Genomic DNA, 23,468 nt, shown 5'->3' with positions numbered 1-23,468 from the left:
TTTTCAACAAATGGTGCTGGGACACTGGATATCACATGCAAAAGAATGAAGTTGGATCCTTGCCTCACACCACATATAAACTCAAAATGAATCAAAGATCTAATTATAAGGGGTAAACTATAAAACTCTTGGAAAGAAACACAGATTTATATTTGACCTTGGATCGGGCAATGGTTCTTAGACAGAATACTAGAGCATAAGCAACAGAAACAACAAATGGATAAACTGGACTTCATCAAAATTTTATAATTTTGTGTGTTCAAAGGATATCAAAAGAGTGAAAAAACCTACAAAATGGGAGAAAATAGTTTCAAATTATATATTTAATGAGAGGTTAGTCTCCAGATAAAGAACTTTTACAACTCAATAATAAGAAGGCAAAAAGCCCAATTAATAAAGCAAAAGATTTTAACAGACACCACTTAGTTATTTAGACTGAAAACATAATCCAGAGAACCACTGCAATGGCATGAAATAAACAATGTATTTTATATATAAGTCATCTAATGACTGATAGAGTCCACTTGGATTGCAAGAAACAAGATCAGTATATCACACTAAATTGTACATATTAATGTCTATAATCTGTCTGCCAGATGGGAGACATTACATTTGTTTTATATTAAACTTTTTGACATTCATTCTTCCTAGAAAGTGTATTTTTTTTTTAAATAATGCTAGAGGATTGAGATTTCTTTTAAAATTATGTATCACAAATACAGAAAAGAATATATTTGTTTGTCAGCAGGGAATAACAGATGCTGTTTCCCTGAGTAATTTCCATGTCAGTAATTTACATATGTCAAGTTATACATGTCAACTTACACACACAATGTATTTATAGATTCAATAATTAAACTGCTAAGAAAAAGATAGCTTACATATCATATTTAAAAAAGATATAGAGAGAGCTAATTGTCTACAAAGTGCAAACTAGTCACTATGTGTGTCAAATGCTTAAGGGCTGTAACCTCCTAAGACAGTTTTCAAACTAGCTCGATCTGAGGTATGGACCCATCAGCATTGACCCATCTATATTTTGCTGTTTGGAGACGTTTCAATATGGCGGTCAAAGCATCAGAAAACTGGGGTGCTACTGTCATAGTATACGTTCTCGTCTTGAAGATTAATATGCTTCTATGTAGGTCACTTGACAACACATTTTCCTTTTCTCATAAAATGAGTGGTTCTATTTTGGAAGAGTAACTGTTTTGCTCTGAGGGGGCCAAAGATACACAGTTATAGGTAGGAAAATAAACAGCAGTCAAAACTGTAATTCAGGCAGTAATACTGGAGAAAATATCAGCAAGGAGCTCTGAGACTACCGTAAAACTAAGGAAAGAACACGTCTTTGGCAATTTATGAGAGAGATAAACGTCCTTATATCCAATACTTTGGCTACCTGATGGAAAGAGCCAACTGACCGGAAAAGACCTTGATGCTGGGAAAGACTGAAGGCAAAAGGACAAGAGGGCGGCAGAGGATGAGATGGTTGGGTAGCACCACTGACTCAATGGACATGAGTTTGAGCAAACTCGGGGATATTGTGGAAGACAGAGGAGCCTGGCGTGCTACAGCCCAAGGGATTGTGAAGAGTTGGATACGAATAGCGACTGAACAACAGCAACAACAGAATATCCAAATAGTTAATCACCTCTAAAATAAAAAATCCACATATACATAAAAGTCACTTCTTATGAACAACAAAGAATAAGTTACTTTTTGTTGGTCAGTTACTAAGTCGTGTCTGCCTTTGTTCATTTCATTTACTTTTATGATTTTTTTTCTCCCTGATAGCCTTCCTTGACTAACAATTATATACAAGAATACTTCCAATTCTCAGTAGTAATGAACGTTCCTTTTTTGTTGGTCTGGCAAGTGCTATAAATATTCTAATTTAAACCTAGCCTACTTTGGATTCATTAAATCCCCAAATCAATAGGTTTATTAGGAGCAGAGAATGGAGACACTGTCCTTGAAATGAACAGTCTGTATTTTCCCCAAAGAGCTGAAGAGTTTATCAAGGGGCCACAGTCAAATTGTAATAAAAAATTATAAGCATTCTTTCATTAACTGAGTTTCTTGATTTCCTTCCACATAGTTCAATCCTACCCCATTCACCATGAATTTGTTCAGTCAGAGACAGAACTTCCAACATCTGGTTTATAACAATTCATGCTTTTACTAATTTTGAATGCTAAAAGAAAAACAACAAAACAAAACAGGCTATAAAACAATTGGGCCGTCTTCCTGACTTTCACCTTCCCTCTTCCTGACTTTCTCATAAATTGGTCATTACAACATTCTGTGGAACACCCATCTCTTGAGAGCTGCAATGATTTTAGCCTTGAGGAAGCTACAAAAATGAAACACTTTGATAAGTAACCTCAGTGCTTACAAAAGAATAGAATTCTTTTTGGCATAGATTCAAGGAAGATTACCAAGGGTAGAAAAACCCAATCATTCTGACACAGCAAACTGACAAAGTAAAAACTGAGCTGAATGATAGTAGAGATGAAGGAATTCTGCCTTTGTGAAGAGTTGAAAGATGATTAAAACATGGACATTGAAAAGAGGCATATTTTCCTTACATTAATGATTCTATCATTTGCTGAATAAAAAAATAAAGTCCTAAACAGTTATTTTAAATGAATAAGGGTTCCCCACCCTCCCCGCTACAAACAATGCTTTAAGCCTTTCTTCACAGAAAACTTCATAATTTGTATGCAAATATCTTACTTTAAAAAAGGAAAACATTAAATAATAAATGACATGACTGGGAACTTGCACATAATAATAACTCAAACTGAACTGAAAAATTATTATAAAGTAATAAATGGCAAGCTTTTATAAGACTAATAATAAAGTAGTCCTGATAATGCATTTTTATCGGTGAAGCAAAGCAAATAAACAGATTCAGACCCTTGTTGATGGGACAGTCAAACCAGACAACATATGTAATAGATCAAGTGTCAAAATATATGAATTGGGCAGAAAACCAAATAGCAGAAGCCCATGGAAATGACAGAGGATAATACTGTAAAATGTTATTCATTCCAGTGCTGAGAATTCTGCTTGATTCTTTGATAGCTGTGCCAGCTGCACCCACTTTGCTGGCTTGATCAATTACAGCTTTAGAGAATGCTGTGGCTGAGGAAAGAGGTCTGTTCTACGCAACACTAGCTACACTAGGTGCTAAGGAAGGCATTCAGGGTGGGTCTTCAGGGTTACAGAGGAGGCCACCCGACCCATGTAAGTTAAGGAGCATCTACCTTATAGCCTGGGGATTTGCTTCAGCCTAACAGATTGGTTCCAAATAGGAAAAGGAGTACGTCAAGGATGTACTTTGTCACCCTACTTATTTAACTTATATGCAGAGTACATCATGAGAAACGCTGGGCTGGAAGAAACACAAGCTGGAATCAAGATTGCCGGGAGAAATATCAATAACCTCAGATATGCAAATGACACCACCCTTATGGCAGAAAGTGAAGAGGAACGAAAAAGCCTCTTGATGAAAGTGAAAGAGGAGAGTGAAAAAGTTGGCTTAAAGCTCAACATTCAGAAAATGAAGATCATGGCATCCAGTCCCATCACTTCATGGGAAATAGATGGGGAAACAGTGGAAACAGTGTCAGACTTTATTTTTGGGGGCTCCAAAATCACTGCAGATAGTGACTGCAGCCATGAAATTAAAAGACGCTTACTCCTTGGAAGAAAAGTTATGATCAACCTAGATAGCATATTCAAAAGCAGAGACATTACTTGGCTGACTAAGGTCTGTCTAGTCAAGGCTACGGTTTTTCCTGTGGTCATGTATGGATGTGAGAGTTGGACTGTGAAGAAGGCTGAGCGCCGAAGAATTGATGCTTTTGAACTGTGGTGTTGGAGAAGACTCTTGAGAGTCCCTTGGACTGCAAGGAGATCCAACCAGTCATTCTGAAGGAGATCAACCCTGGGATTTCTTTGGAAGGAATGATGCTAAAGCTGAAACTCCAGTACTTTGGCCACCTCATGCGAAGAATTGACTCATTGGAAAAGACTCTGATGCTGGGAGGGATTGGGGGCAGGAGGAGAAGGGGACGAAAGAGGATGAGATGGCCGGATGGCATCAGTGACTCGATGGACATGAGTCTGAGTGAACTCTGGGAGTTGGTAATGGACAGGGAGGCCTGGCGTGCTGCGATTCATGGGGTCGCAAAGAGTCAGACATGACTGAGCGACTGAACTGAATTGACTGAAGCTATGGATGAGTTTGTCTGGGAGTTCAGCAGTAAAGAATCTGCCGGCAATGCAGGAGGCACAGGTGATGTCAGTTTGATCTCTGGAATCGGAAGATCTTCTGGAGGAGGAGATGGCTACCCGCTCCATTATTCTTGCCGGGGAAATCCCATGGACAGAGGAGCTTGGTGGGCTACAGTCCATGGGCTCACAAAGGGCTGGACACGACTGAGAAACTGAGCACCCACGTGCGAGCTCTGAAGACCAGCGCCCGCAGAGTACCAGGTCCTATGCGGGATACCAAGGATGCGAGCATGCCCAAGATACGTCCAGAAAGAGCTCACAGGGTGAGGGGGGCTGGTGAGCACGTCCACAATTAAACACAAAACAGAGTATGCTACTCGAGGTGGATATCTGGCGCTCTAGACACTGAGGATCTAGAAGAGAATTCTACTGAATTCAGAATAGAAAAGTGGGTAGCAGAGACAGAATAAATCTCCGACTCATGCAGACCCTGGCTCCCATGCCACTTTCCTCACTTTAACCATCGGTTAAGGGCAAGTCAGTGACCTCTCTCTTGAGGTTCAGTTTCTTCAATCGTAAGTTGGGGGTGCAGACACTGAATTCAGCAGCACCGTCACTGGCACATGTGGTACTTCTGTGTGAATTACAAGAAAGCTCTGCTTCCTGTGGAAAGTGAAAGTGCTAGTCATGTGACCTCGGGGACTACAGCCTGCCAGACTCCTCTGCCCATGGAATTCTCTAGGCAAGAACACTGGAGTGGGTTGCCATCCCCTCCTCTTCCAGGGTATCTTCCTGATTCAGGGATGGAACCTGGGTCTCCTGCATTGCAGGCAGATTCTTTACCATCTGACACAGCAATATGAATGAATGAAGGTCAGTCACACTCTAAACCACCTGCCACATCTACATGTGATGACCCTGAACCTCAGCAAGGGTGGACTTTCATAAAGAACTCAGGCCAGCAACATCATCGGTAAGACATAGTCATCAGTTTGCCATACAGCTGTCACTCAAACACCAGCTCTTCCACCTGGCTTCCTATGCAAATTAGTCAAGAGTTTATGGGAGTGTGGACATTTCAGCTGAGCATGGAAGGATGCTGCTTTTCAAGCAAGAAGAACCATGTGCAGGCTGTCTTTTCATTTTGGCAGGAACTCGGCTCTGAAGAGGAAGAGTCTGGGTAGGAGGGAGCCATGGAAAGACAAGAGGCAGGATGATCAGTGAAACTCAGGTGAGGATGAGGATCTGAGCTAACCACATGGGTTTACAGAGAAAGCAGTCCTCATGAATACAGGAGGTAGAATACATAGATTTCAGATTGATCAGCAATCATGGGTGGAGGAAAGGCACGCACCATGGATATGGTTTAGGACAACTGGGAGAACCCATAACTGAGACGGTAAAATGAGTGAATTTCAAGAGGGACCCAATGATTTCTTTAAACACATAGTTTGGAGTTTGAGAAATGGGTGAAATATAGGCATACCTCAGAGATACTGCAGGCTTGTTCCAGAAAACTGCAGTAAAGCAATTGGCACAACAAAGTGAGTCCTGTTAATTTTTTGGTTTTCCAGTGCAAATAAAAGTTATGATTACACTTATCCTGCAGTCTATGAAGTGCAAATAGCATTATATCAAAGAAACAACGAACATACCTTAATTGAAGAATACTTTATTGCTACAGAATGCTAACTGTCATCTGAGCCTTTAGCAAGTCACAATATTTTTGCAATAGTAACATCAAGGATGACTGATTATTGAATCACCATCACAGATATAATAACAATATCTGAAATATGATTTCATAGAGTAAATCAACCCTAATTATTCACTGGAGGCACTGATGCTAAAAATGAAACTCTAATACTTTGGCCACCTGATGCAAAGAGCTGACTCACTGGAAAAAAGCTGTGATGCTGGGAAAGATTGAAGGCAAAAGGAGGAGAGGGCGGCAGAGGATGAGATGGTTGGATAGCATCACTGACTCAACAGACATGCTCTGAGCAAACTCCAAGCGGTAATGAATTTGCCTGCCATTGTTGGAGACATGGGTTTGACCCCTGGGTCAGAAAGATCCCCTGGAGGAGGAAATGGCAGCTCACTCCAGTATTCTTGCCTTGGAGAATGCCATGGGGAGAGGATTCCGGCTGGCTACGGTCCATAAGAATGCAAAGAGTTGGACATGACCTAGCAACTGAACAACATCAAAGATCACTGATCATAGATCACCATCACAAATATAATAATAATGAGAAAGAATGAAATATCACAATAATGACCAAAATGTGACACAGAGACATGGAGGGAGAAAACGCAGTTGGAAAATGGTGTTGATAGATTCACTTGAGACCAGGTTGCCACAAGCCTTCACACTGTAAAGAACGCAGTATCTGCGAAGCACAAGAAAACGAGGTCTGCCTGTATTGAGTCTGGAATATGTCACTGGGACGCAGCAGACAGGCTGTTGTTAGGTTTATGAATATAGGATTTATAGGAGTTAACAGCAGAATAGCATAATGCGGTTCTCAGGAAAGTGCAGTGGCTGAAAATGAGCAGCGCTGGAACTCACTGGCATGGTGAATTCTAGACTCTAGTCAGTCTCACTTTACTGACTTTTTGATGCCACAAATCTGATGCCAGTTCTCACTTCTGCCCTTTTCTCTTTGGGGTGGCTAGCTTCTTCCTCAATCTCATTCGTGCTAGAGAATTCTATCCTCATGGGAACGTAAATCACCCAGAGCAGGTAAACCTACATCACTAAAGATACTGGCAGTTTCTTAGGGCTGTTGAAAACCTTTCATCTCCAGAGCAACTATTAACCCTCATGTGACAAAACTACTGTATTTCTCTCCAGCTGTTTTACAGTATTAAACATATCCTAACTGCCTGTGTTTATAAGCACAAACTTTTATACAAAAAGCATGCATTTGTAGGTTCTTTGGGATCTTCTCCTTTGACCAGTAGCTGGGAATTTTAGTATCCTTATTTACACTGAACTGACTCCAAATCTAAAATTTGATTATGGAGAAAATGCACGTGCATGTACATCAGACTAAACGATGAAGCTTTTAAGCAGAAACAATGAAATATACAAGATATAAACTGGGAGAAAATTGTGAAGATTCTATTTAGAAAGTAAGCGACAAATCAACAACTTCTATTGTGGAAAATTTCAAACATATACAAAAGAGACTACTACAAAGAACTCCCGCTCAGCTTAAACAATTAGCACCCATGGGCCGTCTTTTTTCATTCATTTGTTGTTGTTGAGTCACTAAGTTTGCCTCTTCGTGAACCCACAGACTGTAGCCTCTTCGTGAACCCACAGACTGTAGCCCGCCTCGCTCCTCTGTCCGTGGAATTTCCCAGGCAAGAATACTGGAGTGGGTTGCCATTTCGTCCTTCAGGGGATCTTCCTCACCCAGGGACTGAATCTGTGTCTCTTCAGTCCCCTACATTGGCAGGGGGATTCTTTACCCCTGTCCCACCTGGGAAGCCCTGTTTTATCCATACTCCTACTTTAGAAGGAAGTTATTTCACAACGTTCCTTCAGACGAAGAATGCTTCTATGAGACAGCTGAGCTCACAGTAGAACTCTCTTCTTTGGCTTTGGTGCTAGAACCTCAAATGGTACACAGACCTATTTAATGGAATTCATTAATGCAAGCTTCTGCTCCCATAGGAAACAGCCATTTAAAAATGGAGGCAAGACAGATTTTGAAAATGATTATCTTTCAGGATTCACTGTTCAGTGTACTTTGAATGACAAAACTTTTTTGTGCTAAGTTAAGGGGTGACTCGGAGAAGGCAATGGCACCCCACTCCAGTACTCTTGCCTGGAAAACCCCACGGGCGGAGAAGCCTGGTGGGCTGCAGTCCGTGGGGTCGCTCAGAGTCGGACATGACTTTACTTTCACTTTTCACTTTCATGCATTGGAGAAGGAAATGGCAACCCACTCCAGTGTTCTTGCCTGGAGAATCCCAGGGACAGGGGAGCCTGGTGGGCTGCCGTCTATGGGGTCGCACAGAGTCGGACATGACTGAAGCGACTTAGCAGCAAGGGGTGACTAATTTTTATTAAGTAACAGCTTAACTGAAATATAATTCACATACCAAAAAATTTACTCTTTTAAATGTATAATATTTATGGGTATTAGTGTATTCACAGAGTTGTGCAGTCATTATTACTGTCTAATTTTAGAAAGATTTCATTATCTGACTCTTGAGAGTCCCTTGGACAGCAAGGAGATCAAACCAGTCAATCCTAAGGAAATCAGCTCTGAATATTCATTGGAAGGACTGATGGTGAAGCTGAAGCGCCAATGCTGTGGCCACCTGATGTGAAGACCTGACTCACTGGAGAAGAACCTGATGCTGGGAAAGACTGAGGGCAGGAGGAGAAGGGGATGACAGAGGATGAGATGGCTGGATGGCATCACTGACTTGATGGACACAAGTTTGAGCAAACTCAGGGAGATAATGAGTTTGGGAAGCTTGGCGTGCTGCAGTTCATAGGGTCAAAAACCGTCAGGTACGACTTAGCGACTCAACAACATATTCATTAATTGTATTCTCATTACCCCCACCTTCCAAGCCCTTGCCAGACACCAATATGATTTCTCTCTATAAATTTCCCAATTCTGCATATTTTATATCTATGGAATTATACAATATGTGGTCATTTGTGACTAGCTTCTTTCACTTAGCATAACTATTTTTTAAATGATATGCTCTTAATCCAACTTAATAGCTTTTTTAATTTTAAAGAAAAATGATTCCTTGATTCTAGCCCTCTGAATATTCTCCCTGTCACTGAGATGTGAAGTTTTGTGTGTGGCCTGATTCTTGGGCATTTTGCAACACTCAAGACAGCTGAATTGCCATCTGTTCTGGGGAACTGTGTCTCATTAGTGGTCACTGCTTTCAGTAGTTTGCGCAATAAAAGCATCTGATAATTTAATTAGAAAGAGTCAACCAATTACTGGGTGAGAGTGAAATACTCTAGGCCCGTGCAATGGCTTACTCTTCCACTGCTGTATTACTGGCAACAGCTCTAAGTCACTTATGAAAATAAGCTTGTTAAGATGGCCAAAAGGCAAAAATACATTCACCTAGAAGATGGGAGCTTCGATTCATTAAGAATGTGATGATTTCTTTGATTTTGTCCCTTCTACAACTTACTAGAGGACTTTCTTATAGTTATTTAATAAACAGTATTTTAAAGCTTCCTTACAAATGTCTACCTTACAAAGGTATCTAACAGAATATTCAGTTCTTAAAGAAACGATTTCGTACGTTAACACACAATACTGAACAGACCATTACCACTTGATTAAGTGCCAAATACCTGACCGAAATACAAACTACACTTGCGAGGCATTGCCAAGTTAGAAAAAAAGAAGAGCAGAATAGCACTGGCATGAGATGGAAAAATCGAGCTGCGCTTTGGGCATTTCAAAGCAGGAATTCCTGCAACCTGTACACCATCTACAGCATATCCTGGGTGGCCTGATTTCAGACAACCTGCATCCATTTCAAACCTAATTAAGCATCTATTTCCAACCCAATTAACAAAGCGCAGGACTCATTATGGAGAGAGATACACCACACACATATTGCTTATTTACAAACAGTTCATGCCCCAAGGCACCCAGATTTACACATCTGTTTTATGCTGAAACATGCACGGGCGCAACTGCATCCAAGTACTTTTGTGAGATAAAGTTAAATACAGGCATTTTGGGGGTTTGTGGAGAATTACATTGTGTGATACATTACTCCCTTTCCAAGAAAAATAGAAAAGGGAAAACTTACTCATACAAAATATTAAAGATATCATTAGGGTCACAGGAGACAGTGGGCACACAAGATCAGTTTCCTGGTTTTGCAAATATATGGCATTATATAAGATGTTACTATGAGGAAGTCGACCCTGGACTTCTCTGTATTACTTTTCTAACTTCTTATGAGTGTGTGATTATTTAAATAAAAGTTTAATGAGTGATAGTGGGCACACAGTTGATTAAGTTTAAAAAACAATCTGATTCAGAGAACAATCGTGACTATGTAGGGGAGTGGGGTGGAGCGGGCAACAAAGAAAGATGTATCACTGCAGACAACAATCACCTCAAAGTCAAAAGTCACAGTTTTATGGTCTTTCTGGGTTCCCTAGAGTTTGCGTGGCATAGGCAGGTTCCTAAAACTGTAGATTTGAGTCCCTTCTTCTGAAAAACTATCATGCCACTCAAAAAGTATGATAATAAAGAATTAAGAGATGAAGAAATGGTTGTTTCTCTTAAATTGTAAAGTACCAACGCACCATAAGGTGAAACTTACAAGACGAAATCAGACAACTGTGGACAAGTACAATCCAGTAACAAGTGGCTCATTATCACACAAATGGACCAAAAGGCAAGTTACATTTCCCCACTGTTGTAAGCAGGAAGTTAAGACCTGAAGCAATTGCTGAAATGAGAGCTATTTATACTCCCCAAGGATTTCATCATCAAAGGGAATCTGCTCTTTTTCCTTCAACCTGTTAAAGCACTGGTGATTTCTGAGGCAGACTAACTCAGTTCCCTGATTTTCTCCTGCACGAGGAAAATATGTTTATACGTGCAGCATCAGAACAACAGCTCACTCACCAACTTCATCCTGAATTTCCTCGGCCACGGCGGGAACATTGTAGAGCAGGGAGAGAGACTGGTTCATGCGTTCATAAATTACTCGAAGGTGCGTCATAACCTGCAGCAAAGGAGGCAGACAGTGGCAGGTAAACCACCTCCGGAGGAAGGGGCAGTGCTTTTCCTTGCCAGGCACCACAGACAGATACAAACTTCCCAAATAAAACTAACAAAATGCTGCTGGAACTCTGAACTGGAAAGGGCACCTTTATTTTTCTTGTTCTCTTATTTTTAGTTCTCCATCTTTGGAGTTGTTTTAAAATTCTCATTATATTAAATGTTTATAATCATCAAATATAAAGCCAGTTGAAAAGACCATTTCTGCCCAACTATGATTCCTAATATGGAGATTCCTAAATAACCTCTGATGACCTAAATATATGTCTTTCAAATTTTCCAACAGATGGGATCACATGGATATTTCATGATAGATACTTGAAAAACTCTTCTGTTTAAGGAAATTTAAAAATTTAGATTTCTGCAGATAGATTCCAGTTGTCAAGCTTTGCAAATGGCAGAGTATGAAACTTACCGCTACCAAGCTACATTTAGTCTCATATTATTTCCAAGCTTCATTATAGAAATGGAGCTTGTGATGATCTTCTCTAATTAGCTGGACCATATTTTAGTGGTTTTGGCTTATACAACTTACGTTTTTGTTGTTTTAGTCATTAGAGTTTGAAATGGTTCCTTAATCATCAGTAACAGTAGACACTCAAGATTTTTATACTCTGTTATTTTTATAACTCAGTACAGTTCAGTTGCTCAGTTGTGTCTGACTCTTTGTGACCCCATGAACTGCAGCACGCCAGGCTTCCCTGTCCATCACCAACTCCCGGAGTTCACCCAAACTAATGTCCATCGAGTCGGTGATGCCATTCAGCCATCTCATCCTCTGTTGTCCCCTTTTCTTCACAGTCCAACTCTCACATCCATACAAGACTACTGGAAAAACCATAGCCTTGACTAGATGGACCTTTGTTGGCAAAGGAATGTCTCTGCTTTTGAATATGCTATCTAGGTTGGTCATAACTTTCCTTCCAAGGAGTAAGCGTCTTTTAATTTCATGGCTGCAATTACCATTCACAGTGATTTTGGAGCCACCTTGCCAAATAAAGTCTGACATTGTTTTCACTGTTTCCCCATCTATTTCCCATGAAGTGATGGGACCGGATGCCATGATCTTCCTTTTCTGAATGTTGAGCTTTAAGCCAACTTTTTCACTCTCCTCTTTCACTTTCATCAAGAGGCTTTTTAGTTCCTCTTCACTTCTGCCATAAGGGTGGAATGATCTGCATATCTGAGGTTATTGATATTTCTCTCACCAATCTTGATTCCAGCTTGTGCTTCTTTCAGCCCAGTGTTTCTCATGATGTACTCTGCATAGAAGTTAAATAAGCAGGGTGACAATATACAGCCTTGACATACTGCTTTTCCTTTTTGGAACCAGTCTGTTGTTCCATGTCAAGTTCTAACTGTTGCTTCCTGACCTGCATATAGGTTTCTCAAGAGGCAGGTCAGGTGGTCTGGTGTTCCTATCTCTCTCAGAATTTTCCACAGTTTATTGTGATCCACACAGTCAAAGGCTTTGGCATAGTCAATAAAGCAGAAATGGATGTTTTTCTGGAACTCTCTTGGCCAACATGATCCAGCGGATGTTGGCAATTTGATCTCTGGTTCCTCTGCCTTTTCTAAATCCAGCTTGAACATCTTGAAGTTCACGGCTCATATATTGCTGAAGTCTGGCTTGGAGAATTTTGAGCATTACTTTACTAGTGTGTGAGATGAGTGCAACTGTGCAGTAGTTTGAGCATTCTTTGGCATTGCCTTTCTTTGGGATTGGAACGAAAACTGACCTTTTCCAGTCCTGTGGCCACTGCTGAGTTTTCCAAATTTGCTGGCATATTGAGTGTAGCACTTTCACAGCATCATTTTTCAGGATTTGAAATAGCTCCACTGGAATCCCATCACCTCCATGAGCTTTGTTCGTAGTGATGCTTTGTAAGGCCCACTTGACTTCACATTCCAGGATGTCTGGCTCCAAGTGAGTGATCATACCATTGTGATTATCTGGGTCATGAAGACCTTTTTTGTACAGTTCTTCTGTGTATTCTTGCCACCTCTTCTTAATTCTTCTGTGTATTCTTGCCACCTCTTCTTAATATCTTCTGCTTTTGTTAGGTCCATACCATTTCTATCCTTTATCGAGCCCATCTTTGCATGAAATGTTCCCTTGGTATCTCTAATTTTCTTGAAGAGATCTCTAGTCTTGCCCATTCTGTTGTTTTCCTTTATTTTTTTGCACTGATCACTGAGGAAGGCTTTCTTATCTCTCCTTGCTATTTTTTGGAACTCTGTATTCAGATGCTTATATCTTTCCTTTTCTCTTTGCTTTTCACTTCTCTTCCTTTCATAGTAAGGCCTCCCCAGACAGCCATTTTGCTTTTTTGCATTTCTTTTCCATGAGGATGGTCTAGATCCCTGTCTCCTGTACAATGTCACGAACCTCTGTTCATAGTTCATCAGGCACTCTATCTATCAGATCTAGTCCCTTAAATCTATTTCTCATTTCCACTGTATAATCATAAGGGATTTGATTTGGGTCATACCTGAATGGTCTAGTGGTTTTCCCTACTTTCTTCAATTTAAGTAAGGAGTTCATGATCTCAGCCACAGTCAGCTCCTGGTCTTGTTTTTGCTGACTGTATAGAGCTTCTCCGTCTTTGGCTGCAAAGACTATAATCAATCTGATTTCCGTGTTGGCCATCTGGTGATGTCCATGTGTAGAGTCTTCTCTTGTGTTGTTGAAAGAGGGTGTTTGCTATGACCAGTGCATTTTCTTGGCAAAACTCTATTAGTCTTTGCCCTGCTTCATTCCGCATTCCAAGGCCAAATTTGCCTGTTACTCCAGGTGTTTCTTGACTTCCTACTTTTGCGTTCCACTCCCCTATAATGAAAAGGACATCTTTTGGGGGTGTTAGTCCTAGAAGGTCTTGCAGGTCTTCATAGAACTGTTCAGCTTCAGCTTCTTCAGCGTTACTGATTGGGGCATAGACTTGGATAACTGTGATATTGAATGGTTTGCCTTGGAAACGAATAGAGATCATTCTGTCGTTTTTGAGATTGCATCCAAGTACTGCATTTCAGACTTTTGTTGACCATAATGGCTACTCCATTTCATCTGAGGGATTCCTGCCCGCAGTAGTAGATATAATGGTCATCTGAGTTAAATTCACCCATTCCAGTCCATTTTAGTTCGCTGATTCCTAGAATGTCGATGTTCACTCTTGCCATCTCCTGTTTGACCACTTCCAATTTGCCTTGATTCAGGGACCTAGCATTGCAGGTTCCTATGCAGTATTGCTCTTTACAGCATCGGACCTTGCTTCTATCACCAGTCACATCCACAGCTGGGTATTGTTTTTGCTTTGGCTCCATCCCTTCATTCTTTCTGGAGTTATTTCTCCACTGATCTCCAGTAGCATACTGGGCATCTACTGGGGAGTTCCTCTTTCAGTATCCTATCATTTTGCCTTTTCACACTGTTCATGGGGTTCTCAAGGCAAGAATACTGAAGAGGTTTGCCATTCCCTTCTCCAGTGGACCACATTCTGTCAGACCTCTCCACTATGACCCGCCCGTCTTGGGTGGCCCCACACGGAATGGCTTAGTTTCACTGAGTTAGACAAGGCTGTGGTCCGTGTGATCAGATTGACTAGCTGTCTGTGAAACCAAAATTTTTATAACTCAGAAAGTGCCAGATCATGTGCTATCCTAGGACAATCCTTTAGAATCTCCCAGGTATTAAAGGACTCTTGCTATAGAGGTCCAACCCCCATGGCTACTCTGGGAATAGCTAAAGATTCAATTCAAAGAGCAAGGACACTGAATTGTTCAAATGGCATGACTACCAGACTCTGTGCTTACCTGGGATCGGATTTGAGCAGCTTTCTTTGGATCCACCATGCGAACATGTTCAAAATGCTTTAGGGTGTGCTGTCTGTCTTTCTGTTCGGCACGGACATACTTCTTTAGCATGTTGAACACATGACGAGGCTGTAGGAAGAAAAAATGAAAAAGAAAAAAAAAGAAATGTTCAGATTCATCCAAAATATTGCTTTTTCTAAACACTTTGGTGTCAGAGGGTCCACTAATTTATACCCTGATGTGAAAGCACTGTGAGTCATTTTTTTCCCCTCTTTTTTTGGCAATTCTTTTCAAAGAATTCTCCACTTCCTTCTTCCTAGGTAATTCCTTATTCAATTGGCCACTTTTCATTTCTATAAGAGCACTTAGCATTTGACACATAGGATAATGGCTGTCCTTGTTAACAATTCCTTTTAAAATAGTGCCTTCTGTTACTGAAGGAGAGTGGATTTTTAAAAAACTTGATGATGGTTATCCTTGTTAACAATTCCTTTTAAAACAGCACCTTCTGTTATTGAAGGAGAGTTGATTTTAAAAAAAATTTTGGCCATGGTAGGTCTTTGTTGCTGCTCAGGCTATTCTCTAGGTGCAGTGAGCAAGCTTCTTATAGCTGTGGCTTCTCTTGTGGTCAAGCCCAAGCTTTTGGGCACGTGGGTTTCAGCAGCAGTTGTGACTCCCGAGCTTGACAGCACAGGCTCATTAACTGTGGCCCTTGGGCTTAGCTGCTTGGAGGCATGTGGGCTCTTCGGGGATCAGGGATCAAACCGGTGTCCCTTTCATCGGCAGGTGGATTTTTAACCCCTGAGCCACCAGAGAAGCACAGAGAGTTGATTCTGGATCTGTCAGATTTAACTGAGGTCCTTCCCATTTTCCCACCCAAATATATAGGGGCACTTGAGACTACATTTCTATTTGTACAGTCTTAATGATTGTCTCATATCCAAGTCTCACATCCATACATGACTACTGGAAATGGATGAGAGAGTTGGACTATAAAAAAAGCTGATAGCTGAAGAATTGATGCTTTGATTTGTGGTGTTGGAGAAGACTCTTGAGAGTCCCTTGGACTGCAAGGAGATTCAACTAGTCCATCCTAGAGGAAATCAGTCCTGAATATTCATTGGAAGGACTGATGCTGAAGCTGAAACTAATACTTTGGCCACCTGATGCAAAGAACTGACTCATTTGAAAATACTCTGATGCTGGGAAAGATTGAGGGCAGGAGGAGAAGGGGATGACAGAGGATGAGATGGCTGGATCGCAGCACTGACTCAGTGGACATGAGTTTGAGTAAACTCCGAGAGTTGGTGATGGACAGGGAGGCCTGGTGTGCTGCAGTCCATGAGGTAGCAAAGAGTCAGACACGACTGAACAACTGAACTGAACTGAGTGGTTGTCTCAGCAGTTACTGTTGCACAAATAATCCTACCATCAGTAACATGTAATAATCAAAATGAGAAAAATAACAGACAATCACCACTAATTCGCAGGCCAAGGAATAGCTGATAAATTCTAAGAGACATCATATTTTCCTAGGAGAAAGGCCAATGTTTTATTTTACTCTGGAGTTTAATTAAAATCTTTCCATGAGATCAGATTCTAATTCTTTTAGCAACAATTAAGTTTCTTCTAAAGTGCTTCTTTTTTTTTTCTAATTGGTTCCATTCCATTTTTATTCCAGTCTTGCTTGAAAGCATTCATCCTTATTTTTGTTTTTTAAAAAAGGACAAGGTCTACTTTATATGTCTTTACAATTCTACTGATACATGCATTATACTATGTGAGTTTTAAAAACAATTTCCAAAGATACATGCTTCCTCTTCATTAAAACAAACAAAAATTACCTGTGGAAGTCCATGTCAGAAATATAATTTTGGCCATTTGGGTCTATCTAGTTATTATTAATCTATGGTGCCTTGAAAATCAGTTGGAAGGTACAGAATTTATTTGCAGAGATGGTGTGTGTGTGTTTCCCAATACTTTACGGAATGTGCCTCCCTGTCTCCGGTTGCTTAACTTTGGGGCCACTTCCCTGACATCCCAGGTAATAGTGGTAGGTACCTTTCCCTGTGCTCCCAGGAAATGCTTTGCAAACCCTCATTATTGCATTTAATACAACCTATTAAATAATATGGGCTTCCCTGATGGCTCAGACAGTAAAGAATCTGCCTGCAATGCAGGAGACCTGGTTCAATCCCTAGGTCAGGAAGATCCCCTGGAGAAGGAAATGGCTACCCACTCCAGGATTCTTACCTGGGGAATTCCAAGAACAGAGGAGAGTTATGTGTTTCTGACTGCCCTCTTCAACTGTGAGCCTCTCAAGGGCCAGATTTGGTCTTTCTGTGTTAAGAATCACACATGATACAGAGTGCTTGACTCAGAGAGGCTGCTCTGAATTGGCTTCCAGGCCTTCCTTGATAGCTCAGCTGGTAAAGAATTTGCCTGCAAGGCAGGAGATGCCGATTCGATTCCTGGGTTGGGAAAATCTGCTGGAGAAGGGATAGACTACCTACTCCAGGATTCTTGGGCTTCCCCTGTGGCTCAGCTGGTAAAGAATCTCCCTGCAATGCAGGAGGTCTGGGTTTGATCCCTGGGTTGGGAAGATCCCCTGGAGAAGGGAAAGGCTAAAAGGCTACCCACTCCAGTATTCTGGCCTGGAGAAGTCCATGGACAGTCCATGGGGTCCCAAAGAGTCAGACACGACTGAGTCACTTTCACTTTCATGCCTTCCACAGGCAACACTCCTACACTTAGGAAAACAAATAAATAAACACAACAAAAAGAAAGTAAACCTGGGCTCATCTGCCTTCTTTCTTCCTTTTATCCTGGAAGCAATGTGCTTCTCCACAATCTCCAAAAAAGGCAGACATCACAGCTTGAAATATAGTGTTTGGCAGCCCATCATTATAATTCTCTTTGCTACTGTGAAATCTGGTTTACCCGACAAATTAGAAAATGATCTTTTAAATCTTTTTAAAAGGAGAAAAGCAGTAAAAGAAATAACAGTTGACAAACTCCACTGATAATATACATGTGAAAGGAGATAGGTTTATACAAAGTCAAAGTTGCTCGGTCGGTTGTGTCTGACTCTGTGACTCCAGGGACCTTAGCCCACCAGGCTCCTCTGTCCATGGAGTTCTTCAGGTAAGAATACTGGAGTGAGTAGCCATACCCTTCTCCAGGGGATCTTCTCGACCCAGGGATTGAACCTAGGTTTCCTGTATTACAGGTGGATTCTTTACCATCTGAGCCACCAGGGAAGCCCAGGTTTATACAAACTCATTTGGAAAAGGTAACTTTTGGGTCAGAAATCAAAAGCTGAATACTGTTGAACATGATGGATATTTTATATGCAGGATTGAGCAAACAGGATATTGCACACCCTTCACACTTGCTTCTTTATTCAGCACCAAGGCCCAAGAAACTCCTTTGGTTCTACTGCAATCATACTTCCAAGGTTGGAGACAGACAGGATTGCACATAACTGCAGTCATCCAAGACCTCCCAGCCTCTTACTGGTGCAACTACTTGGCTGAATATGGTTTCTCAGTTGCTCAGTTTCAATCTTTAATTCTTGAAAAGGCTTTGTTGTTTTGAAAAAAATAGAACCTTTTTTCTTTAAGAGCTCACATAAGAAAAAAATGCTTCAAGTGACCATAAGGATTGTTTTTCATCGTAACTCTCTTTTCTGCTTTCTTTTTTGGTAGTCAGTCACCTAGAAATGTTTCTACAAGGCATGCGGTCCTCTGGACTGTCACCCCCAAGCATGGGCGCCAGGATGTAACGGCTCCAAACTGGCCTTGATGCTTGAAGCTAAATTCTAATAACTGACATTTGAGTCTCTCCCCCAACCGCCCACTTTTTCCCCTGTCCCCACAAACAGCACAGACTCCCACCTGTGGTTATTAACATTAACATCAATTTAAAATAAACATGAGTCTCAAACTACCTAAGCCTCAGTTTCCTCATCTGTGCCATGGAGATAACGATCTTTCATAGGCATACATGGGGATGAAAATGCTGTTTGTTACTGAAACTAACACAACACTGTAAATCAACAATTATTGATGCTTTAGTCACTCAGTTGTGTCCAATTCTTTTGTGACTCCCTGGACTTAGCCCGGCAGGCTTCTCCATCCATGGACTATCCCAGGCAAGAATACTAGAGTGGGTTGCCATTCCCTTCTCCAGGGGATCTTCCCGACTCAGGGACTGAACCTGTGTGTCTTGCACTGGCTGCTGCTGCTGCTGCTGCTAAGTTGCTTCAGTCGTGGCAGGGGGATTCTTTACCACTGAGCCACCAGGGAAGTCCCCAGTCAACAATACTCTGATATAATATAAAAATTATATTAAAGAATCATTTTAATGGTGAAAAGAAGAACTGATACAAATGTACCAATATGATAATAATTTATATTTGGGTTATGGATACATAATCTATATTTTAAAAACATATTTTCATACTATTCTTTATAGTGTATATGTTTTTAATATCTCAAAATTAAAAATAAATAAAATTATATACCTCTCTGAAGATAATGGGGGTATGTAAAAGAGCACGAAGAAACTTAAAACCACCCATTATTCCATTGTCAGGAGACAACATTGTATCAACACTGCAAATATATTTACATATTATTTTTATAAAGTTATTTTATAATAGTGGGACCTTGTTGAACAGTCAAAAAAAACAAAATGTTGTGTGTTAGTTACTCAGCATAACGCTGCGTCCACAGTAGTGTAAACATTTTTTCTACAGTCTTGCCTCCCCTTATTTCTCTTGTCTAAGCAATGGCAGTTCAACATTTATTGACTGCTTATATGAATAAGACAGTGTTTCAAGGACTTCATGCACAGTAATCTACAATCTTCCTATCAACCATATGACAGAGGTACAGCTGGTCAACCCATTTCATTGATGAAACTAACAAGGCACAAGGGAGGTAATAGGCTATGACGCTGGTTACATTTAGTCCCAGAACTAGTCAGGAATAGAGCCAAGAACAGGTAGACCAACTCTGGCTCTACGGTCCAATCTCCTGATCACTACATGATCCTGCCTTTCAAGGAAACTCTAAAATGGACCATGCAAAGGACCATTCTACAAAGTAACCTACAGAGATGAAAACCAAAAGAGGTTGCTGAATAATTAGAAATGAAGAGATTTCCAGTTCTTATAAGCGCAGATAATATTCTTTTGGGACACACTAATATCTGCCCTTTTAATTGTGTTGAAAATCATCCAGATTTATTCAAGCTCAGAAATGCCATCCTTGGTTTTTGGCATTCTGCTGTGCTTTAGCTAATGCCTCCATGCAGGGAGGAGAAATAGCAAGATAGAAAGGTCCTCTGTCAATCTGTTTAGTATTACTGGAACAAGATTAAAGGCATTAATGAGAAGTTAGGCTTTTGTGACACTCACAGATTCTAATTTTAAATCCATCCTTATCTTCTACTAAAATGGATAATTAAATAGTGAATGTGTTCACACGTTTAAAATTGCTTATCTCATTTGATACTGACATTTCTTTATATGCTTCAGAAATACATTCAGAAATATATTCCTAACTTACCCCACGCCAAATCCCTAGAGCTTGACAATGAAACAGTAGCACACCGGGCTCTCATGACAGTCCAGGCCTCTCTCTGCCCAGGAACAAAGCTCCTGGAGTATACAACAAAGCTTTGTACTCTAGAGCCCAGAGCACGCCGTGACCTCATCACTGTTTATGCGAGCTCAGATACACATCGTGTGGCATCTATACAAACACCAGCCTTTCCCTCCCACTGCCTATACCTCAGGACAGGAGAATTCAGGATGATTTTCAGAAAGACACTCTGAGGTCCCTCATTAAATGAATTACAAGATTCTGTTTGGAAACATATTTCTAAAGACCATGTTAAGAAATGAAAAATATAAAAATCAGATTAGTCATTACGTCGGAGTAGGCAGATGAAGCATCCTAAATAAAATGGCAGTTATGTTGACACTTCAAAAACAAATGCTATTTTAGGTAAGAAAGAAAAACAGCATTCCCCTGTACCTTTATATTTTCATTTGCTTTAGTTAAAACAAAGAAAAGAAAAAGATTTCTGCTTCTGATATATGATTCATGCATGTTTCATTTAAGTACAGGAGTAACAGTCTTTACAACTTTTAGGCAGAGTAGTAGTATAACAGGAACCTTCCATTGTTTAGGGATTTTTATGTCATCACCGTGGGACAAAGGTGAATAATTTAAAATTTTAATTAAAAGTGCAGAAACATTCACACAGAAATGATAGGAAAAATGTCTGATATCTGTATAGAAATATATTCTATTAAAGTAACTATTTCTATTGTCATAATCCTTATATTTAAGACAGGATTATTCAAATGTTTAGAAAACCTAGCTTAAGGATTCAGTGGCTCATCACAAGGATATTGACAGTAAGCAGAGATTAAGAAGCATGTTTTTAACCTCTATGCATATAATTTCATTCATTCTCTTTACATCTTCTATAATAACTTTTTTTTCCTGCAAATTTCTCTCAGTTTACAATACAGATGTTCTATGTATTAATACTGCAATCCGGTTATATTGCCATTGAATGGCTAATCTTTTTATTAAAATTTATAGCGAAGAACAGAGATAATAAAAGGAAAAGATCTGCCCCGGGGGACTAATTATATCCAATCCTTTTTTATTGTCACTATTGTCTCTGCAAGAGTGTTTAGTCCATAATTACAAAGTATCTATTTGCATCAGATGCGGCCCTTTTCAATATGCATTACATTCACTTCACAATCACACTGAATTAACAGCAAATCATTTCAAGAAGAAATTTCTTCACAGATTAAGAGTGTGTGCGCGTATGCTCAGTCGCATCTGACTCTTTGCAACCCTATGGACTGTAGCCTGCCATGCTCCTCTGCCCATGGAAGGCTATAGTCTACGGGGTTCCAAACAGTTGGACACGACTGAAGGATTAAGAGTAGGCCTTACTAAAATGGATTATACTTAATCTGAAAATAGAAGATTTACATTTTGGAACATTAACCATCTCCCTCTCTTGGAACAACAGAGTAACATATCGCTAGCTCTTGTTCCTGGCACAATTTGGCTGTCAAAAAATGCTAATTAAATTAATGAATAACCGAGAGCTAAATATAACTGCATAAGTAGTTTCAGCAGCAAAATATATCCTTCACAGTATCTCTCAACCAAGAAGAGATGCATTCCAAATTTTCATGGTACATATCAATCTATCTTCCCTGTATGTTGGGGTCCTTCAGGGAGCTGTTTCAGCAGGGGAACTCTTCTCAGAAAATATTTCATAGACTATAGCATATTCAAACTAGTATCAACAAGATTCATTTCCTTGATTTCAAAAGATGTTACTGGTTGTCTTCTTGTGGTGTGGGTTTTGATGTCAGCCTGATGTATGGAATTTTGTAAGAAATTTCACAGCCTTTCCCCCTATAATCGTTGTTATTTAATCGCTTAGTCGTGTCTGACTTGTGACCCCATGGACTGCAGCCTGCCAGGCTCCTCTGTCCAAGGGATTTCCCAGGCAAGAATACTGGAGTGGTTTGCCATTTCTTTCTTCAAGGGATCTTCCTGACACAGGGAATAAACATGCATATTCTGCCTTGGCAGGTGGATTCTTTACCACTAAGTCACCAGGGAAGCCCTTTCCTATAATAGGTAATTTAAAAAATTAATATATCCACTTCTCACATGTATTGACTTTTAAACTTGGTTCTTTTATGCAATTTTATAAATTTGGTATCCATGAATTTTGAACCAATCATACACCCTTAATGCCAATCACGTCTGAGTGGGTAGCTTTCGATTCCACAATTCATATGGGAGGTACACTGAAACATGACCATTCAGCCCCACTGTGCCTCTTCGTAGCATTATGTCTGATGTAGAGCTCTGGCCTCTTATCATAACAGACACTTGTGCCTGAAACCATCTCCTGATGGGAGGGAATGATCTGTCAAGAGCCTTTAAAAGCCCCAAGCATAATCCTGCCAAGAAAAAGGAAATAAATGAGTCACTCTATGGGGAAGCTCCCTAACCTTTCCAGGTCACAAGGGACTTATTCAGAAAATCCTTTCCTGGAGCATTAAATTGCACCCTAGTGGTTTTCAAGACTGTGACTGGGGAAGTTAATCACCTATCAAGAAAAAGCAGTTCTCTCCTGTTTTCACAAGGAGGTTCAGGGCCATTATTTCCAGAGTTCTACATCTTGGACTTTGGGCTATCTTGAGCACATTGATGTAAAATGTATAAAATCTCTGTCTGCAGATTTAAAAAACACCTTTACGAGAGTTAAACCTCTTTCAGCTTGAGATGGTCTCGGTTGAATTTATTTTGCCGTGGTAGACCTCCCTCAGCATTTCACATGCATTCTCACTGTTGCAAGAAAAACCGGAAGAACAAAAAAACACTTGGGCAGCTTCCACTAGAACCTTTGGATTACAGCTGTGTTCATCTTTAAAGCTAGGTCTGTCTGTCTTTGCCCTGTGCTCAGTCGTGCCTGACTGTTTTCGACCCCATGGACTGTAGCCGGCCAGGCTCCTCTGTCCATGGGATTCTCCAGACAAGAATACTGGGGAGGGTT

At 40.4% G+C, this 23,468-nt stretch overlaps 1 protein-coding gene across 6 annotated transcripts in view; it reads right to left on the bottom strand.

The window, feature by feature from the left end:
• The window catches only part of APP (amyloid beta precursor protein), a 312,912-nt gene that overhangs the window by 57,216 nt on the left and 232,228 nt on the right, over positions 1-23,468 (bottom strand). For all 6 annotated transcript variants that reach the window (XM_068970376.1, XM_068970377.1, XM_068970383.1 and 3 more), the window contains 2 exons: positions 14,856-14,984; positions 10,890-10,989 (listed from right to left, as the gene is read on the bottom strand). In XM_068970376.1, the coding sequence (XP_068826477.1) occupies positions 10,890-10,989; positions 14,856-14,984 (229 nt within the window). The remainder of the gene's footprint in view (positions 1-10,889; positions 10,990-14,855; positions 14,985-23,468) is intronic.

This window comes from Capricornis sumatraensis, chromosome 1 (assembly GCF_032405125.1).
Source record: "Capricornis sumatraensis isolate serow.1 chromosome 1, serow.2, whole genome shotgun sequence".
Lineage (NCBI taxonomy): Eukaryota > Metazoa > Chordata > Mammalia > Artiodactyla > Bovidae > Capricornis > Capricornis sumatraensis.
The sequence above is the reverse complement of the archived record's forward strand: the minus strand, read 5'-3'. Positions and strand labels throughout refer to the sequence as shown.